Raw genomic sequence first — 19,755 nt, forward strand, 5'->3', positions numbered from 1 at the left:
AGGCCATCGATGAGTCAGGTCAAGGTTAACTAGCATTTTGCTGTTGAAAATAATGGAGATTGTGCCCTGATACTATGAGAGACTTTGCAAGCATTCTGTAAGGCACTTCTTCCTTCCTGAAAATGATAGACTATGTCTTACCCTTATATTCAAGCATATATGGAAATTCCCAGCCACTTGCATGGACTCACAAAACAATGTGCCAACAACAGTCCAAACTGTAAATTCTGTGAAAACTGATTATAAAGCAGCAGCACTATTTTAATCTAAAAGAGGGCCACAGTTGATTTCCAGCAAAATTAAACCTCTTTCCCTGGGAAGCATGGAAGCCACACGAAGGCATTAAAGGAGAAATTTGGTTCAGAACAAATATTATGAAGAAAAACAGCTTAAAGAGGTGAGGTCAAAGAATGCAATTGCCAAGAATAATAAAACTAAGCTGGATAAATCCAGGGCCACAAAAGACCAAGGAACAACCAACCACAGTGATTAAAAGAACAATATAAATGAAAGGCTAAAATTAAGAGAAGATGCAGAAGAGAAAAAAAAAAAAGGCCCACTTTTAAAATAGGAGAAATGTCATAAAACCAGAAAGTATTAAAATGTAATTATTACGCTCAGTCATGTCCAACTCTTTGAGACCTCATGGTCTGTAGCCCACCAGGCTCCTCTGTCCATGGGATTCTCCAGGCAAGAAAGAATACAGGAGTGGGTAGCCATTTCCTTCTCTAGAGGATCCTCCCAACCCAGTGACTGAACTTGGAACGTTAAATGCATGTTTCTAAGTAAAAGAAGGTTGTCTGAATAAACTATGATTCCAACTCTATGACCTTCTGAAAGACTGTAGATTTTAAAAATGTTCACAACTTAAAAGTTGACAGTTATGTTTTAATCGGCAGGAATTTTTAGGACTTCAAGCCCAGGAGGAAATATCTCAAATAACCCTGAAGGAACTGCTCCAAGGAGGTAAGGAGGAGAGCTAGGTTATGTAGAAGTTTTGCAACAAAGGCAGGTAGTCTGAACGTCAAAAGAGTATTATAAATTAAAGAAAACCAGCTGGTCGAAAGATTATTATAAATTAAAGAAAACCAGCTGTCCCAAGTTAAGGAATTTAGCACCTTGCAGCGTATGGTAAGAAGCAAGAGTCTGGCCTCACTGAACTCATTCTTTGATGTGCACTTCTGCTCTCAGGGGCCAGGATCCTGTATTTTCACTTCTTGAGGGTCCTCAGGGCTCACTGCGGGGAGTGGCTATGGTCTGATGGCTACTAGATTACAGGTATTCTTTCCTTCCTGGGTTCCCTCAGGGCTCACCAGCTCACCATTTATGGTGGCTGCAATTACTGATGACCGTGATATCCTTTGCTTAGTGATATGGCAGGAAATATTCCATTTCTCAAGAGAAAACTACAGACAAGGAGAAGATCACCAGTTGCCTAAGGTTGCGGAAGGAGGGCTAGAACGCACAGGTAGAACACATTATTTTAGGGCGGCAAATTTATCCCGTATGGACTTCCCTGCCTGCGAATGCGGGAGACTCAAGTTTGATCCCTAGGTCAGGAAGATCCCTTAGAGAAGGAAATGGCAACCCACTCCAGTATTCTTGCTGGATAATCCCAAGGACAGAGGAGTCTGGTAGGCTACAGAGCACAGAGTCACAAAGAGCCAGACATGACTTAACAAATAAACAACAGCAAACTATTCTGCACACTACAGTGGTGGCCAGATGGCACCACGTATCTGCGAAATTCATACAGTGTACAACACAAAGAACATCCTAATGGACTATGTGCCCTGAAGAACCCGAATGTAAACTGTGTACATTGGTTATCAATAATGTGTCAATACTGATTCAGCGATTGTAGCCAATGTCCTATACTATCACAAGATAGCAATAATAGGGAAAACACATGGAAGGGAAGTGGGAACTCTAGTTCTGCATGATTTTTCTGTAAACCTAAAACTCCTTTAAAAAATTAAGTCTATTAACTTTTTAAGTAACACTTGGATATTTTCCCCTTCCTATAAGATCAGTACTAGGAATGGTATGAGGATGTTTCCTGTGAAGCATCCTTACCACCTGAAGTTAATTATGAGTCCATTCAGCACAGCGGGCCACTCAGACCCTCTGCCCAGCTACTCAACAATGACTCTAAAGACCATGAATGATCTCATGAGGCCAAAAATTGAAGGATAACTTCTTGAATAATAAAAGAAGGACAAGGGGATTTCCTGATGGTACAGTGGTTAGAACTCTGCACTTCGACAACAGGAGGCTAGGGTTCAATCCCTGATTGGTGTACTAAGATCCTATAAGCCATGTGGTACAGCCAAAAAAAAAAATTAAAAATCAAAAGGATGAATTTATTCAAAAAGTTTTAGTGTTAGTATATTACAATGTACCGTGTGTGTGTGTCAGCCAGTCAGTCATGTCTGACTCTTTGCAACCCCATGGACTGTAGCCCACCAGGCTCCTCTGTCCATGGAATTCTCCAGGCAAGAACATTGGAGTGGGTTGCCATTCCCTTCTCCAGAGGATCTTCCCAGCCCAAGGATCAAACTGGGGTTTTCCACATTGCAGGCAGATTCATATATATATATATATATATATACACACACACACACACTGGCAGGCCTCTGTAAACCAGAAAACCTCCCCATGGTGCATGTGAAAAGCATGGTTTTTAGCTCCATCCTGAGAGCAAAATATTTGTCTGTGTTCGGTGTCAGGTCTGTGAGATGGGAGAGAAGGTTCTGACAGCTGATCAGTTTGCACCTGACATAAGGCGATGCTCAGTTTCACATTTAACAGCCCTTGATGGGATCAACCACCTTGCGGAGAAGAGGCAGACGTGGAGGGCTCTTCCTCTCGACCCGCAGTGGAACAAGTTTCTCTCTGCGGTCAGCTGACTGCAGGTGGTATGAATGAGTTACTGAAAACCCCGGGGAAGGGAAGAAAGTGGTCCCTGAATGGATAGGAACTGGTTTTGCCTTGACCAATAGGGCTTCCAAGAGGACTCAGGACAAGTAAGAAACGGGACAGGGCATGTGTGGCGGAACCGGCTATCAGGACAGTGCTGCGGGGCTGGGGTGGGAACACTGTGTCCTGGGAGCGAAGGAAAGCAGTCAGTGGAGGCCCTTTGCCCGCCCAAGAGAGCACAACCCAGAGGCTTCTCGGCCCTTCTCTGATGACTGGGCAGTCCCAGGAGAAATGCCCGGTGGGGCTCCTCATGGCATCCATCCCACAACTCCCCAACCCTTGCCCCGCCGACCCAGCACTGGGTCCGGTTCTCTACACTGTTTGAGGTTGGGGAATGGGGGGGTGGGTAGGCATTTTTCTAGAGATTGAGAGGAAGGCCCAAGGGGAGAGCCCTAATCACCAGTCCTTTGTTCTGGGTTATTTCAAAAGCACAAGCTCCAACAGGCCTGACTAACAATTAAAGCTTCGCCCACAGGCTAGCAGGCATCCCTCCCCCTCCACACACCCACCCACCCAAAGGCTCCTTTAAAGGTATCCCTTTCAAGATGGTAATCTCTAAGGTTTGGAGCCAGGCCATGGGGAACTCTGCCCTCCCAGACCCAGGGGGTGGAGGGGAGGACCGTTGCCATAACAAAAAAGGGGGTCCTGGGGCGCCCTGGGGGAGGGGAGGTGCAGCTGCTGGGGAGACAGGGCAAGGGAGTGTGCGTGCACACAGGCTTTCAAGGGGAACACACGCTCATGCGTGAGAGTGCGCGTGTGTGCAAGCACACGTCTGTGTGTCTGTGTGCCTGTGTGCGCATGCACAAACATGCTTCCCAAATACCAGGATGATGGGGCCTCACCTCGCGAGGCAGTGAAGGTCAGGCCTCTAACAAACCCCAGGCCTAAACTGGGGGGCAGGAATTCTAGAGAGCTCGCCCATGGGGGCCATTCCGGGCTAAGACCCAAGATGAAAGGGAGGAACTACTGCTGCTGCTTAGCTAAGTCGCTTCAGTCGTGTCCGACTCTGTAAGACTCCATAGACGGCAGCTCCCTAAGCTCCCCCGTCCCTGGGATTCTCCAGGCAAGAACACTGGAGTTGGTTGCCATTTCCTTCTCCAATGCTTGAAAGTGAAAAGTGAAAGGGAAGTCGCTCAGTCGTGTCTGACTCTTAGCGACCCCATGGACTGCAGCCTACCAGGCTCCTCCATCCATGGGATTTTCCAGGCAAGAGTACTGGAGTGGGGTGCCATTGCCTTCTCCTAAAGGGGAGGAACAGAGGGGCATAAGCAGAGGCTGCCAGGGAGGGGAGAGGAGGTCAGAGGGCTGCAGGGGAGGGGGATGGGGGAGAGCTGGCAAAGGCCTAGTGTGGAGGAGGGGGGCGAACCTGGGCCAGGACGGCAGCCTGAGAGTAGGGCAGACAGGCTCCAGAGGCCAGGGCTTGCAAATGGACCTGCTGAGCCGCCCTGGAAGAGTCACTCCGAGCTCCTGATTCTTTGGAAAATGGTATCCTAAGAGGGGCCACCTGGCAGGCCCGATTGACAGGCAGAGATGACAAAAACGGGCCTCTTCCAGCTGCACAAGCACCGACAGATACGAGGTGAGACGCTGATGTGGCCAGGGGAGACGATGAAGCTAAAGGTTCTAAGACACAGGGAAGGGGAGACTTGGAAACAGATTTCAGATAAGCGATCCCCTCGGTGACAAGCAAACAGTTGTTGTTCAGTCGCTCAGTCCCATCTGACTCTTTTCGACCCCATGGACCGCAGCATGCCAGGCCTCCCTGTCCTTTCCTGTCTTCCGGAGTTTGCTCAAACTCATGTCCATCGAGTTGGCGATGCCCTCCAACCATCTCATCCTCTGTACCCACCCCCCTTCTCCTCCTGCCCTTAATCTTTCCCACCTTGGGAGGCAAATGAAAGGTCAGATTGAAGGGGCCCAAGACAGGAGATGGGGAGCCTGGACCAGACTCAGAGAGGACTAGGTCTGGGGGAGAAAGTTGTGCCTGCAGAGATGGCCACAAGATGGATTTTGGTAATGAGCTAAGAATAAAGCATTCAAGAAAAGCACATAACTCCCCAAGGCAACAGGCATTTTGCAGTGAACAAGTTTTTTTGTTTGTTTTTTTTTTTTGTATATTTTTTAGTTAGGTTTTATCATCAAAAGCACTGTATTAAAACTAAATATGGGAAGTGGGAAGGCGGTTCAAGAGGGAGGGGACACATGTATACCTATGGCTGATTCATGTTGTTGTATGGTGGAAACCAACACAATATTATAAAGCAATTACCCTTCAATTAAAAATAAATAATTTTTTAAAAACCAGATGATTTTTTAATCTTTGACTTATTTATAAGATGAGCAATTTGGTTAAATGCAAGAGTAATGTGTTAAGCATGTACCTGATTTATTTATTCAAAATGAAACCTTTATTGAATTCCTACAATGCTCCAGAAACAAATTCTGCTCATAAAATGGAAGAGCTATTCATTCGCTAAAAAGATGCCACCTGACAAAATGTGACCTGAAAACTAAATAAAGTGGTATGAAGTCAGTGAAGAAACTCCCTTAAAATTCTACAGAGAATATGGAATATTCCAGAAAGAACATGAATTGGTGACCAGAAAGCTTCCATCCCAGTGCTAACTCTGACACTAACTGCATTCATTCAATTTCCTTTCACTCATCCAACAGAGTCTTACTGTGTCTGAACTGGGTTGGGTGCTGGGTTAGATGGTGGTCTGTGCAAAAGGTAGAGAGGAAACAAGCCAGTTATTTTGTGAAGCTGAAGCTGAAGCTCCTTCAATACTCTGGCCACCTGATTCGAGAGCCGACTCACTGGGAAAGAGTGAGGGCAGGAAGAGAAGTGGGTGGCAGAGGATGAGATGGTTTTGATGGCATCACCAACTCAAAGGACTTGAGTTTGAGCAAGCTCCTGGCATTAGTGAAGGAGTTAGTTGTGTCCGACTCTCAAAGAGAGCGACTGAACAACAATCTTGTGAAAAGCATTTGGAAAACAAAATAGAAGGTGCTGGGGAGTCTATGACCAGACAAGGGACTCCTGGAGGAGGTGAGCTTCTGAGCTGGGACCTGAAGGATGAAGACAATTCAGCCAAAGATTTCAAGAGCCTGGTGGCTCACCTGATAAAGAGTCAGCCTGCAATGCAGGAGACCTGGGTTCAGTTCCTGGGTTGGGAAGATCCCCTGGAGATGGGAATGGCTACCCACTCCAGTATTTTCGCCTGGAGAATTCCATGGACTGTATAAGTCCATGGGGTCGCAAAGAGTCGGACACTACCAAGCAACAAACACAAGCAGAGAACAGCTCTGGGGCCTTGAACGCACAGAACTCGGCCTCCACAGATAAAACGAATGAGGTGGACTCAGTGGTAGTTACAGTATACATATCCTCAGTACTTCCTGAGGGTCTCGAGCTAAGCACTTCACAGGAATTGAGTCATTTAATCCTCACAACAAGCACATGAAGTGGATAATCCCTTACCCCTATTGTGTAGTTCTAGAAAGTGAGGCACAAAAGCCTGAGAGATTTGCCCAGTGCAGCTTTTAAGTGGTAGACCCGGAACATAGATACAGGCAGTCTGGCTTAGAATCCACACACTGACCCCAGCGCACCCCAACTGGTCAGGCTGGAGCTTTGTGAAATCCCACATTTCTTATCATGTTTTCTCAGTCCCCATTAAACAAAAGAAACTTTGATCTATATAACCAGTGTCTCCAAATACGTGCTCAGACCCTGGGATCTCCAACAGCCCCCTCCCCCCAAGTTAAGCAGAAGTCACCCCTTTCTCATCCGCCTTCCCCTCTCTCCCCTCTCCAAAGGAAACCAAAAAGGTAAAAGAACTTCGTAAAACCCCATCAGCACTGGTGGGATCTGCTTCTTGTCAGGCTCACGAGAACAAAGAAGGGTCCCCTCTCTTGCCCGGCATTCCTCGGAGTGCAGAAGGCCCCTTCCCAGCGCTGATGAGTGACTGGGGTCACGGCTCTGGGAGCAGACGTGTTGACACACGGGCGCCTGGTCCCTTTGATCACGCATCTCTCTCACTCCCAGTCCTGCTTGTCTCTTCCTGCTTAGGGATGGCGGTATTGTGTTACCCGGCTATGTTTTGTCTGTACGGCTTGATTGGACTTTGTTATTTTGAACGAACAGTTGAATCTCAAATGAGCCTCTCGGCAGAATCGGCATTCCTGATGATGGAAGGTAAGGTCGATGCTTTTTGTATGATAGAAAAATCATCAGATGTTGGTGTGAGCCCAGTTGAGAAAAAGAAAAATGGGAAAAAAGAAACCCTTGTTGGAATTTAAACCCAAAGTTATCTCAGGCAGTCCTCAGAGGGTGTAATGAAGATGTGAGGTCCACATTCTAATTTTGCATAAGTGAACCACCACACTGTTGCAGCAGATGACACAAAAGGTATATGGCAGGTCTTTTTTTTTTTTTAATAACTTAATTTATTTTTGGCTGTGCTGGGCCTTTGTTATTGTGAGAGCTTTTCTCTGGTTGTGGCGAGAGGAGACGACTCTCTAGTTGTGATGCACGGACTTCTCACTGAAGGGGCTTCTCCTGTTGGGGAGCACAGCCTCTAGGGTACCTGGGCTTCAGTAATTACACCATGGACCCAGTAGTTGTGGCTCACGGGCTTTAGAGCACAGGCTCAATAGTTGCATTTCGAGGGCTTAGTTGCTGTGCAGCATGTGGGATCTTCCCAGATCAGGGCTCAAACCGATGTTTCCTGCACTGGCAGGCAGATTCTTTACTACCAAGCCACCAGGGAAGCCCAGGTTCAGTTTTAAATGAAGTCCTCTGCCAGCTAAGGAAATCTGCTTTACAGACGTTTGGTTTCCTTTTTTCCCTTCTACTTGTAATAGTAACATGATTTCTAAAGATCCACTTCCTTTAAAAGATATTTAAATAGCTCTGGATCGATAATTAACTATTTAGATTTAATTTCACAGGAAATGAGGGCTCTGCCAGGCATTAAGCTGATGATGATATGACGATACAGTATCAGACTCATCAGGAACTATGCTTTTTAAAGCAGCCTCTAACACACATCACCTAAAGCCCTTTAAATCACATAATGTAGCCACCAAAATTCATCCTAAATCCTTTTGGATGATCCAATCTGTTTGCTCAGAAATCTTCCCGCTAGGGACACCAGGAAGTCTCTGAAATGCTATCTAAACTCTCTTCCTCATTTGAAAACTCTAACCTCGAAATATGTGTGTATGTTAGTCCCTCAGTTGTGTTGACTCTTTTTGACTCCATGGACTGTAACCCACCTCTCTGTCCTCTCTGTCCATGGGGTTCTCCAGGCAAGAATTCTGAAATGGGTTGCCATTACCTTCTCCAGGGGATCTTCTGAACCCAGGGATCAAACCCAGGTCTCCTACATTACAGCCAGATTCTTTACCATCTGAGCCACCAGGGAAGCCCAACCTTGAAATCATTTATGAATTCATTCCACCTCTGCAGCATAAAGGAGACAATTCTCCACCATTAAAAAAGGCTACAGTGTATTACCAGATTATGGCTGCTAGAAATGAGACATTCAAAACCTTTGAAAATTCAAGACATTCCAGATATAGCCACCCAGGAATATATTGGAAACAGTTTCCTGTGATGTCTCCACCACCTAATCACCTGTGCCCACGTGCGCTGACACTCATTAACGGGATTTCTAGAGGAGAAAATGAAGAACTCCTCCAAAACGACACCTGTATTTCCAACCTTCCCTAACTTCAAAAGATCTGAGCCTTTGCCACTACTGGCTGATGAATATATTTCCGAAGAGATAGGGAACGAAGCGGAATGCCGGAGATCAGAGAGAGAAAAAGCGCACCCTCGTTGCTATCAAAACATTATTAAATGCATTCCTTTGACGTTCTGACAGTAATTGCACTGAGAGGGATTGGATTTTGTTAAAATTACTTTAAAAGGGTTGCTGAGAATTTCCTGCGGGAGGGACCAGCAAGCAGTGCACAGCCTTCGCTGGCTTTCCCTTTGTTGTCCCCGAAGCTCCGAGCCAGGGCGCATCTGATTTTTGACAGCACGAAACCCGAGTAATAACAGCCTGAGTCCCTCGGAAAGCTCCACCCCCAGTTCTGTTTTCCTCCACGACCAGCGGAGTGGGTAACCCAAGCTGATTCATTCGCGAGGTTTCTGCCTTTGTCGTCTTCATCACCAAACCAGGCATCCTCCGATCATCATGTCCCCCATCGCGGCAGAGCTCTGACACCGCAGGTTACACAAGGGGGTTGTTAACAGCCAAAAACAGGGTTATTCACTTACAGTTTCTGAATGTTCCCTTCCTTGCTGATCGAAACTCAAAAGAGCTCTGATGAATCGTGATTTGCTGACAGTGTGTCTGACTGAAAATACGTACATGGAGAGATTTTCTTACCTTAGTGAGGAAATGATCTGCCTGAATGGGGCCTGGCCAAGGCTGGCACCTCCCCACAGTGCCCCCTCCCCCAGCCTGGGACCTCCCCCCTCCCCCTAGTTCCCTCCAAGCCCGGGATCCCCCCAACCCCCCAGTTCCGCTCAAGCCCGGGACCTCCCCCCTCCCGCCAGGTCCCACCAAAGCCCGGGACCTCCCCCCAGTGCCCCCCTCCCCTAGCCCGGGACCTCCCCCTCCCCCCAGTTCCCCCCAAGTCCTGATCTCCTGCCCCCTCTATGTCCCCCTACCCCCAGCCTGGGGCCTCCCCCCAGTGTCCCCGCCCCCCGACCCGTACCAGAGACTTTCCCACAGTAAGTCCCAGTGAGTCCCAATCCAGATTGGGACTTCCCCTCAGTGTCTCCCTTCCCCCTCCACCGAGACCTCCCTACCGTGTCCGGATTCAGGCACACGGGGCCCATTGGTAAAGTTAACTGAAGGAAGCCACTCATAAAAGACCATGTCTTGTTTCTATTTATATGCAAGGTCCAGAATAGGCAGATCCACAGAGACAGAAAGAAGACTAGTGGTTACACCAGGGCCTGGCGGGAGGGGAGGGAACGCAGAGTGACTGCCAGTGGGCCCCAGCTTCTTTTCGGGGTGATGGAAATAGTCTAGGATTAAGGCAGTGAGTAGAGTTGCACAACTCTGAATATACTGAAAATGACTGAATTGCACCCTTTAAAATGAGAACTAATGGGATGTGAGCTGTATTTCAATACAAAATTTTTAAACATATGTGTGTGCATATCTGTATAATTCCTTGATCTTGATTTTTTAAATGAGAATCAATTAAACATGAGCCCTAATTTTTCTCAACAACCCAGAGTAATTATGAATTATAACTCCATGAAGGAAGAAGTATGCATTTACTGATGAAGTCAACACTTTTTCGGGAGGAAAAGAGGACACTTTCATTTTTTTAAATTTTACTATATTCTATTGACCTTATTAGGAGAAGGCAATGGCACCCCACTCCAGTACTCTTGCCTGGAAAATCCCATGGACAGAGGAGCCTGATAGGCTGCAGTCCATGGGGTCGCTAAGAGTCGGAGACAACTGAGTGACTTCCCTTTCACTTTTCACTTTCATGCATTGGGGAAGGAAATGGCAACCCATTCCAGTGTTCTTGCCTGGAGAATCGCAGGGACGGGGGAGCCTGGTGGGCTGCCGTCTATGGGGTCTCACAGAGTCGGACACAACTGAGGCGACTTAGCAGCAGCATTGACCTTATTTTAGTCTAGCACTAAAAGTCGGCCCCCACCACCAACAGCAACACTGCCAAGAGTTCTGTCTCCATTCAGTTTGCTTGCAAAGCTCCTCCTCAGGAGGGAAAAAGCTATTCCAAAAATAAGTCTGCTTTTCATAATTATTTGCAAGTTTAGTTTGGCTTATGGGGAATAAGCCTCACTTTCAAAGGCAAGTTCACGATTCATGTAGTGATTCAATTCCATTGAATAAAACAGCTATTGAGCAACTACCACATGTAAAGCAAATACAGTGAAAGCACCATCAAGCATTGCTAAAAAACAGTCTCATGCCATCTTAACACTGATGCTTCTTTCGGGCACCTGAGCAGGAGTTTTTATTGTTTTGGAAATAATAATAACAAGAGCAGCCAACACTTAAAATGCCCCTATTACATACCAAACGTAGTTCCAAGTTCTTTCCATATAATAACTCATTTCCCTTAATACCAACTATGAGATGAGTATCATGATTATTCCCATTTTACAGAAGAAGAGACTGAGGTTCAGAGTGGTTAAGTAACCAGGCTAGGGTCACATAACTATTTAAAGGACAGAGCCAGGATGGATTCAGCCTTGTTTGCCTTGCACTGTAGCACGGCACGGCGCGTCTGGCCCAGAGGTGGTGGCCAGCATCTCGGCGCAGCCCTTACCTGTGGACCACCCCGACCCGGTGCAGGTGCTCCACCGCAGAGATGAGCTGCCGGATGTATCTACGGGCTTCCGCCTCCTCCAGCCGCTTCTTCTCGTAGATTTTGTGCATCAGGTTGCCCCCGGGGCACAGCTCCATGACCAGGTAGTAGCTGTTCTCTGTCTCTAAGATATCGAGGAGCTGGGTGATGTTGGGATGGCGGATCATCTGCTGGATCTGCCCCTCTCGCCGAAGGTTTTTGGTGACGTAGGTGTCTTTCTTGGCTCGCTTCTTGTCGATGACCTTGATGGCCACCTAAGGAGACACCAGGGACGCAGCTGTTACCAGACACTGCAGGTGAAGTTTACCCCCTTGACTAGCCACAAAATCCTAGGAAGACACATCGCCTCTTCTCCGCACCAGGAGCAAAACCTGATCTGAAATAGCATCCAGGGAGAAAAGAAAAATGTTACATCAGCAAAGGTCAGAAGAATCAACCACGAAGGAAGAGAATGACATTCACTCAGGCCACCTCGAAGAAGTCTGGAAGGCTCAGTGAAGAGTCAGTGTCAAACCTGGTGTTTTATCCTGCGGAGAAAACACCAAGGTCACCTCCAGCCAAGGCCCCTCCCCACCCCCACCCCCACCCCACTCAGAGCTCGTAATTGCTCCAGGTTGGGTGCCCCCAGGCTTTCGTTTCTGAAACAGCCAAATCTGCCTCCATCTTCGGTTCTGGGACGTGTTTAGGGAGCTGAGGGGTGCAATGCCCAGGGATTTGGTAACCCTGCCCTTCCTCCCTACCCTTCTCTGTTCCACACCGGGCCCTCAGGTCCGGCTGCCCCTGGCTTCCAGTGGTCACCTCTTTCCCTCTGAATCACGATGCAGGGACTCTTGGCCCCAAGTCAGGCCCAACCTGTCACTGCTCCAAAGCCACATCTCCTCTGCCGCCTGGACGCCCCTCCTGGGTCACTTCCCCTGCAATCAACGCGTCACATGTATAGACCCTCCAGCTTTGTAGAAAGGGAAGGAAGGAAGGAGGAAGGGAGGGAAAGGAGAATGGAATAAGGATGGAGGGATGAAGGGGGAGAGAAGACTTCTGCCCAAGTCTCCACCTTCCTACCATTCCTTCGTTGGCTATCACCAATTCACTTACCCAGCCTTAAAACACGCCACTGTTTTGCCCTCTTATTTTCTTACTTGCATCTTCTCTCCTTTCTAAGGCAACCAGCCAGTGACACCTCACCATCTGCTTGTGCTAACTGCCTCTCTCACTTTTCCTTCCTCTCTGTTCCCATGCCAGGCTGCATTTATTTGGGACCTTGCCTCCCAGCGTTCAGATGCCCTGAGTCTGTGTGAGACTCTAGCAACCCAAGGGGCATTCTTCTATGAGGCTGTCAAGCCACTGGGCTGCAGGACAGAAACACTGGACCTTCCATTTCTATTTATTTCTTTTTTGTGTAATTATATTTTGTAACTGCTTCATAACGCATTCAGTGTATAGAAGTGTGATATAGATTAATTAGTAAATGATTAATAGATGATAGATAGACTGATGCTGGGAAAAGAGTGAAGACAGGAGAAGAGGGAGCCGAGGATGAGATGGTTGGATGGCATCACCAATTCAACGGACATGAAGTTGGGTGAACTCCAGGAGATGGTGAAGGACAGGGAAGCCTGGCGTGCTGCAGACCATGGGGTCCAAAGAGTTGGACATGACTGAGCGACTGAACAACAACAGGCAGGCAGATACATGTTTGTACAAAGGGGCTCAAACATTCTTTTCTTTTCTTTTTTTTTAACACTAATCCTCTATCCTAAGTCCTCCCAGGTCCTGGCAACCACCACTCAAATTGTAATTTTTTAATGGGAGGATAATTGCTTCACACTGTTGTGTCAGTTTCAAATGTTATTTTCTTGACAAGTTTGTGATAAAAATAAAAGTCTGGCCACGCTGCTCTGGACTGTGACATCAATGTCCTCCCTCTTTTCCTTGATACTCGAATTCGTACTGTGCCCTGCCTTGATATCAGTAGGTCTAGAACTCTGATTTCTTGCCTGAAGCTCTTTGGGGGCTCCCTGCTGCCCATGGGGCAAGGTCCACAGCCTCAGCCCAGCACTGAAGCTTCTTCTCCATCAACCCCGACACTGTTCACCCCAGACTCCCAGCTCCCCAGAGCAGGTCTCCTCACTCCCCCTGACCACACGTTCAGCTACCCTACACCCTCTTTACACCTTCAAATCCTCAGACACTAACTCCCGTCCCACCTTCCTTCCAGAAAGTCTCTATAACACTCCTATCATATGCTCCCATCATGCCTACCGCTTGTGATACCATTTAAAGCACCAATCCCTCCCCTTAACACACAGGGACCACTCCCCACTTTGACACACTACAGTGCTTTATAAACGATGAGTGACCAGCAGGTTACTAACCAAGCAAATCAGTGAACCTTTTTCTTAATCACTGAAGCAAAACTAGCTGAAAACAGCTTAATCTAGCTGTAAACAGTTTATCATTTCTTCTAGAACAGTCTTTTCTAAAAAAAAAACTTGAGATGTAATTGACATATAACACTGTATTAGTTTTAGGTATGCAACATAAGGATTTGGTGTATGTCTCTATTGGGAAGTGTTTACCGTAATAAATCAGGTTAACATCCATCACTATAGTTATAAACTTGTGTGTGTGTGAGAATTTTTATGATCTTCAATATTAGCAACTTTCCAAACATACAATATGGTATTGCTAACTACTGGAGGAGGAAATGGCAGCCCACTCCAGTTTTCTTGCCTGGAGAATCCCATGAACTGAGAAGGCTGGTGGGCTATAGTCCATGGGGTCACAAGAGTCGGACACGACTGAGCAGCTAACACTTCCTTTCCCTTTCCTTGCTAACTACAGTCACCATGCTGCCTGTTACATCCTTCGGACTTATCTTACAACCAGAAGTTTGTGCCTTTTGACCGCCTTCGCCCATTTTAAAGGAGATTATCAGGCCCTTAAGCCACAGATATGACCAAGGGGGACAATCAGCCACTGGACCAGATAAATCAGAACCTGCTACGTCCCAGGGCGACGCGAGGCCGATGCTATCTGCCCACAGAAGTGGGCTGTAGTTTGGTCAACCAGTTCAGTATATACAAAACCAAAAGCTTTAAAAACTGTACTCATTTGTGACAAAATATATGTATATATGCATAACACAGGCACATATATATACACACAAATATACATCCATCATCTTGTGGGGGCAGAAAGAGGAGTGCTGAAAAGCACAATTAGATTCTGTCTGCTCAACTCTATGTTGCAACGTTTTAAAAATTACACCCTTTGGCAGTGAAATTCTTAAAAGTACTGTGAATAAACAACAGTCTGAAAGCCCGGCAGTAATACGATCTGCCTTTCTTAACAGAGCACACAATTATTAGGAGGATAATTTATTTAGCTCTTTCATTGCCTGGAGTAAGTTATATAATGGCCACCCAAAGACATTAAGCCCCCACGCCTAGACAGTGTGAACGTGACTTTATTTGGAAAAAGTGAAGGATGCTGAAATGAGATTAGCCTAGATTATCTGGGTGGTGCTAAAGGTCACCACAAGTGTCCCCATAAAATAGAGGCAGTGGGAGATTTCACACAAATACACAGAGAAGTCCAAAGTGGTGAAGCGGGCAGAGATGGCAGGGATGGAATAATACAGCCACCAGGCGCTGGGATAGGCTAAGGACAGATCCACCTAGAGCCATCGGAGGAAGCACAGCCTTGTTGACACCTTGACTTTGGTCCAGTGAAATTGACTCTGGACTTCTGGCCTCCACAGCTGTGAGAGAATAAACTTCTGTTGTTTTAAGTTACCAAGTTTGCGGTAATGCATTACAGCATGTGTGTGCGTGCTAAGTTGCTTCAGTCATGTCCGACTCTTTGTGTCCACCAGGCGCCTCTGTCCATGGGATTCTCCAGGCCAGAATACTGGAGTGGGTTGCCATGCCCTCCTCCAGGGGATCTTCCCGACCCTGGGATCGAACCCATGTCTACTAGAGCCACCTGGGAAACCCATGCATTACAGCAGCAACAGGAAACTAACACACCAGGGTCCACCCCACCAGCATCTGACATCTTGGTTCCCAAGTTCTACTGATTCTGAAAGTCCCTTTGTGAAAACCCTGAACCTTTACGCAGACCCACCTATAGAAGCTATCCTATAAAGGCCCCTCTCTATTTTTAAACACCTTTACTTGGAAGCATCGCTAAACTTGTAAACTCTGTATTGATAATACTGAAGATGGAATGACGTTCTTCTTGATTACACAAAACCATTTAATCAACTTCATCTGTAACAACTGAAATGGGGGGGGGATGAATGGGAAATTAAGGAATTGGCAGTGATCAATGATCAGCAAAGGGAGGCATCTAATTTAGTTTGACAGCAATCAGAGATTTACAGGCACTAATTCTACCCAGGGGAAGCCCAGTGTGATGCTGGGTCTCTAGCTGAAAAGATAAGCTGCTTCAGTCAAGAGAGTTTTAAAGAGTAAAATTAAATCTGCACAGACGGACTGAGGACCCAAGTTGATGGACCAGACTAGAACTCCCAACATGGTCTTTGAGTTTGTGATTGGGGTGTGGGGCAGGGGGGTGGGAGGTGCTGTCAGGGGAGTTTGTGAGTTTCATCCTGAGCATATGGGGAAAGAAGTTTTGCTGTGAAAGGTCAATAAAACAAAGTTTCCAACTTTTTGATGGCTTCAAGTTGCATAGCCTCCTGAAATTTTACAGCTTTCAAAGATTGCCCCCACATTTCCAAGTAAGTAGCAAAGTCTGAGAAATTACTAGAGAGATGAACACAGCACCAGTGAACCACAGGTGAAACTGATCATTCATCAGCTTCTCATTAACAAAACACCACACTTCTCACAGTATGGCAACACCCACCCCATCACCACTCCCAGGCTCCTGCAAGAAAATAAATAAATAAATACCTCTCAGTGTATAAAATCAGCAAACTTTTAAATAGCTAAGCTCACACAAAAGAAAAGGAAATATACCAAGGCAAAAAAAAAAAAAAGAATAGATCCAAGATGAGGCGGTGGCAGCTATGGTGTAGAGAAACAGAAGATACAGGGAAGAAGGGGTGATGGCAAGAAAGGAGATCCTCGGAAAGCAAAGGAAGAGGCTGGTCTATGGGGAAGGGAAGCCCGGCTCCCTCCCACGCGGGGAAGGAGGAGGAGAAACAGCGTATCCTAATTCCTCCGGAGAGGGGCCAGCTGCAGAAAGGCATTCATGCCTAATGACCCCTGTGACGTCTTAGGAGAAAAATTCCAATGTCGAATTTTACTTAGAATGAGGGACGCACAAAGCGTGTGGCCCTAGTCTCGGCACACACTTCCACAGACCCATGGGTGTGTAAAGATGATGCTCACAAACCACTCAGTAAAATGTCTGGGACTTAATAAGAGCTCCTTAAAAAGATGTTCCTATAATCATTATCGCTTTGCTTTCACTGAGGCCACCTGTAGAGGGTGAAGAGCATTCAAAACTTAGTTCAGCCAAAAAAAAAAAAAAAAAAGCATCGCCTTGACCTGTCACCTTAGCATATTAAAAAAAAAAAAAAAAAAAGCAGCAGCAGCAGCAGCAGCTTGAATCACATCTGAGTGTTTCGAACTCTCTGGAACAGAGCTGCTTTTAAATCCCAAGGCGGTGGTTTAATATTAGTCTACTCTCTCATCTCCTTTAAATATTGACTTCATTGAGATTGCCTACATAGGATCAGACTTAACCGGATTTAAAATAATTCATCCCTTCATCTTGGATCACCCTTCCCTGCCTTTAAAATTCATTCCTCTGAAATACATCAAGGATGGGTCACGCATCCAATCTCCAAAATGAAAAGGCAGATGTAAAATGGATCCTCATATGATGGAGAGAAGGAAAACACTGATCAAAGACACTACTCTTTAATATCACAGAAACATGCATATATGCTTCAGCCATTTCACAATGTACAATGTGCTTCTGTACGTTCAGCCTTCCCTTCATCAAAGTACTTTTATTCGTGATGTTTTAAATAATCAGAACGCATGGAGAATAGGAGGCTCCGATCCGAATGAATTTTCTTTTTACATAAAAATGAGCCAAGGACAGCTTTCTTTCCAGAATATGTTGGTTTCTTAATAAATACACTATGTTAAACTTGAGTGAATCTTTTCTTCTTTAGCAAATTCTTATTAAGGCACCTAAAATATAGTTGACACTGTTATACACACCAAGCATACGCTCTGAAAGAGACATGGATCTTCAGGCCTACTTGTGGCCATAACTCAGATTTTTAATAGTGATTTAAGATGACCATCTGTCACAGGCTGAATCATCTCCCCCCCACACCACACCCCCAAATTCACAGTTGAAGCCCTAACCGCTAACTCTGGAGAGAGCTGTATGCAGTAAAAACGTTAAACGGGCCCAGAAGGGTGGGGTTACTGTTGCTGTTCAGTCAGTAAGTTACGTTCGGCTCTTTGTGACCCCATGGATTACAGCACACCAGGCTTGCCTGTCCTTCACTGTCTCCCACGGTTTGCTCAAACTCGCGTCCCATAGAGTCATGGTACCATCCAACCATCTCATCCTCTATTGCCCCCTTCTCCTCCTTCCCTCAATCTTTCCCAGCATCAGAATCTTTTCCAACGAGTCAGCTCTCCACATCAGGTGGCCAAACTACTGGAGCTTCAGCTGAGGGTGGGGACCTGATCTAATTGGATTGGTGTCCATATAAGAAAAGGAAGAGATGCCAGAGACCTCTCTCTCTCTCCACACTTGCATGGAGGAAAGGCCATAAGAGGCCACAGCAAGAAGTCAGCCACCTACAAACCAAGGAGAGAAGCCTCCTGAGAAAGCAACCCTACCGGCACCTTGATCTGGGATTCCCAGCCTCCATAAATGTGGGAAGATAAATGTCTGTCACTTAATGCACCTGGTCTGTGATCTTCTGTGGCCACCCGAGCAGACTCATGGACCACCGAGCATCACACAATCCTACGAGATGCCCTTACCCTGCAGAAGAGCGCGACTGTACGTAAGAACCGAGGGCGAGTGTCCATCCTCCAAGGGCTGAGGTAGGGTCTGAGAGTTCCTTTCCTGCTTTTTTTCCACACGCTGGCAGCTCAGAGGGTGGCAGACCACAGCAGCCAGACACTCAGGTTCCCAGGCTGGGCACCTGGACTTCAAAGCTGGCCCCTCCCACCTGGTGCCTTGGACTGTGCTAAGCTTCAGCTTCCTCACTGTTGCAAAAAATGGAGGGGTGATCATAGTGCCTACCTTATGGGGTGGTGAGCCCTGGGAACATTCCTGGAAGCCCTGGAAGTGTCCACTGTTAGGGTCTGTGTGTTTTGTGTAGGAAGAGTGTGTAGAACCAGAGGCCAGGAAGACGCCCTACCTGGCTCCCAACCCTGCCACTCCCTGAGGTCCTCACCAGGGTCCCCAGGGCGTCCTGACCACCCAGTCTGTGAGGCCACTCTCCCTCCTAGCCTCCTGCTTTTCCTCCCAGCCCGATCTTCCCAAGATGCTGCCGCAGGCCGCCTCCCTCCTCACATTAGCAATGTACCGTCCACCTCCCCCACTTCCGGGATGCCTACAAGCATCCATTTAATGGCCAGTCCCACCACCTACATCCTGCTTACACCTCTTTCCCAAACTTTTTTTTTTAAGTTATTCATTTTAAATTGGAGGATAATTACTTTACAATATTTTGCTGCTTTTTGCCATACATCAACATGAACCGGCCATAGGTAGACATGTGTGTCCCCATTCCCCTCTCCCCGATCCTGAACCCCCCTCCCATCTCCCTCCCCACCCCATCCTCCCGGTTGTCATAAAGCACTGCCCAGGACATCTCCATGTAAATGGTCCTCTGGCTCCCCAAGAACTTCCCAGGTGGCACAGAGGTAAAGCCTGCAAATACAGGATACTCTGGGTTCAATCCCTGGATTGGGAAGAGCCCCTGGAGGAGGAAATGGCAACCCACTCCAGTATTCTTGCCTGGAAAATCCAAAGGACAGAGGAGCCCAGCAGGGTACAGTCCATGGGGTTGCAAAGAGTCAAACACAACTGAGTGACTGAGACACACACTGGCTCCCCAAACCCATCACTTCCTCCTACTCCCTCTGAAGCAGTTCCATCCACAGGTGCCCTTGAAGCCCAAGCACGCATCCTCCTCCGTCCATCACACCCCTAGTCCCACACGTAATTATTCACCAGGGCCTCCACCTCTTAAAGTCTCCGCACGCCCTCTCCTCCCCCACCCCCCTGGGCAGCTGGCTGCACCACCATCCCATCTGGAGGTCTCCCACCCCTGCCTGGAATTCCCTCCCACACAGGGCTTTCGGTCAGAGCAACTCCCAACTCCTCTCTCTGACCTCAGATTTCAGTTTTTTTTCTCCGGCCCAGAGTGGCTCGAGCCACCCTGCAATTCCC

At 47.1% G+C, this 19,755-nt stretch overlaps 1 protein-coding gene across 2 annotated transcripts in view; it reads right to left on the reverse strand.

Annotated features, from left to right (window-relative positions):
* HUNK (hormonally up-regulated Neu-associated kinase) overlaps nt 1-19,755 on the reverse strand; it is a 133,732-nt gene that overhangs the window by 75,195 nt on the left and 38,782 nt on the right. For both annotated transcript variants that reach the window (XR_011248476.1, XM_069549413.1), the window contains exon 2: nt 11,314-11,606. Coding sequence is in view for 1 of the 2 variants with exons in the window: in XM_069549413.1 (XP_069405514.1) it covers nt 11,314-11,606 (293 nt within the window). In the remaining variant the exon portion in view is untranslated. The remainder of the gene's footprint in view (nt 1-11,313; nt 11,607-19,755) is intronic.

This window comes from Ovis canadensis, chromosome 1 (genome assembly GCF_042477335.2).
Source record: "Ovis canadensis isolate MfBH-ARS-UI-01 breed Bighorn chromosome 1, ARS-UI_OviCan_v2, whole genome shotgun sequence".
In the NCBI taxonomy this organism is placed as follows: Eukaryota; Metazoa; Chordata; class Mammalia; order Artiodactyla; family Bovidae; genus Ovis; species Ovis canadensis.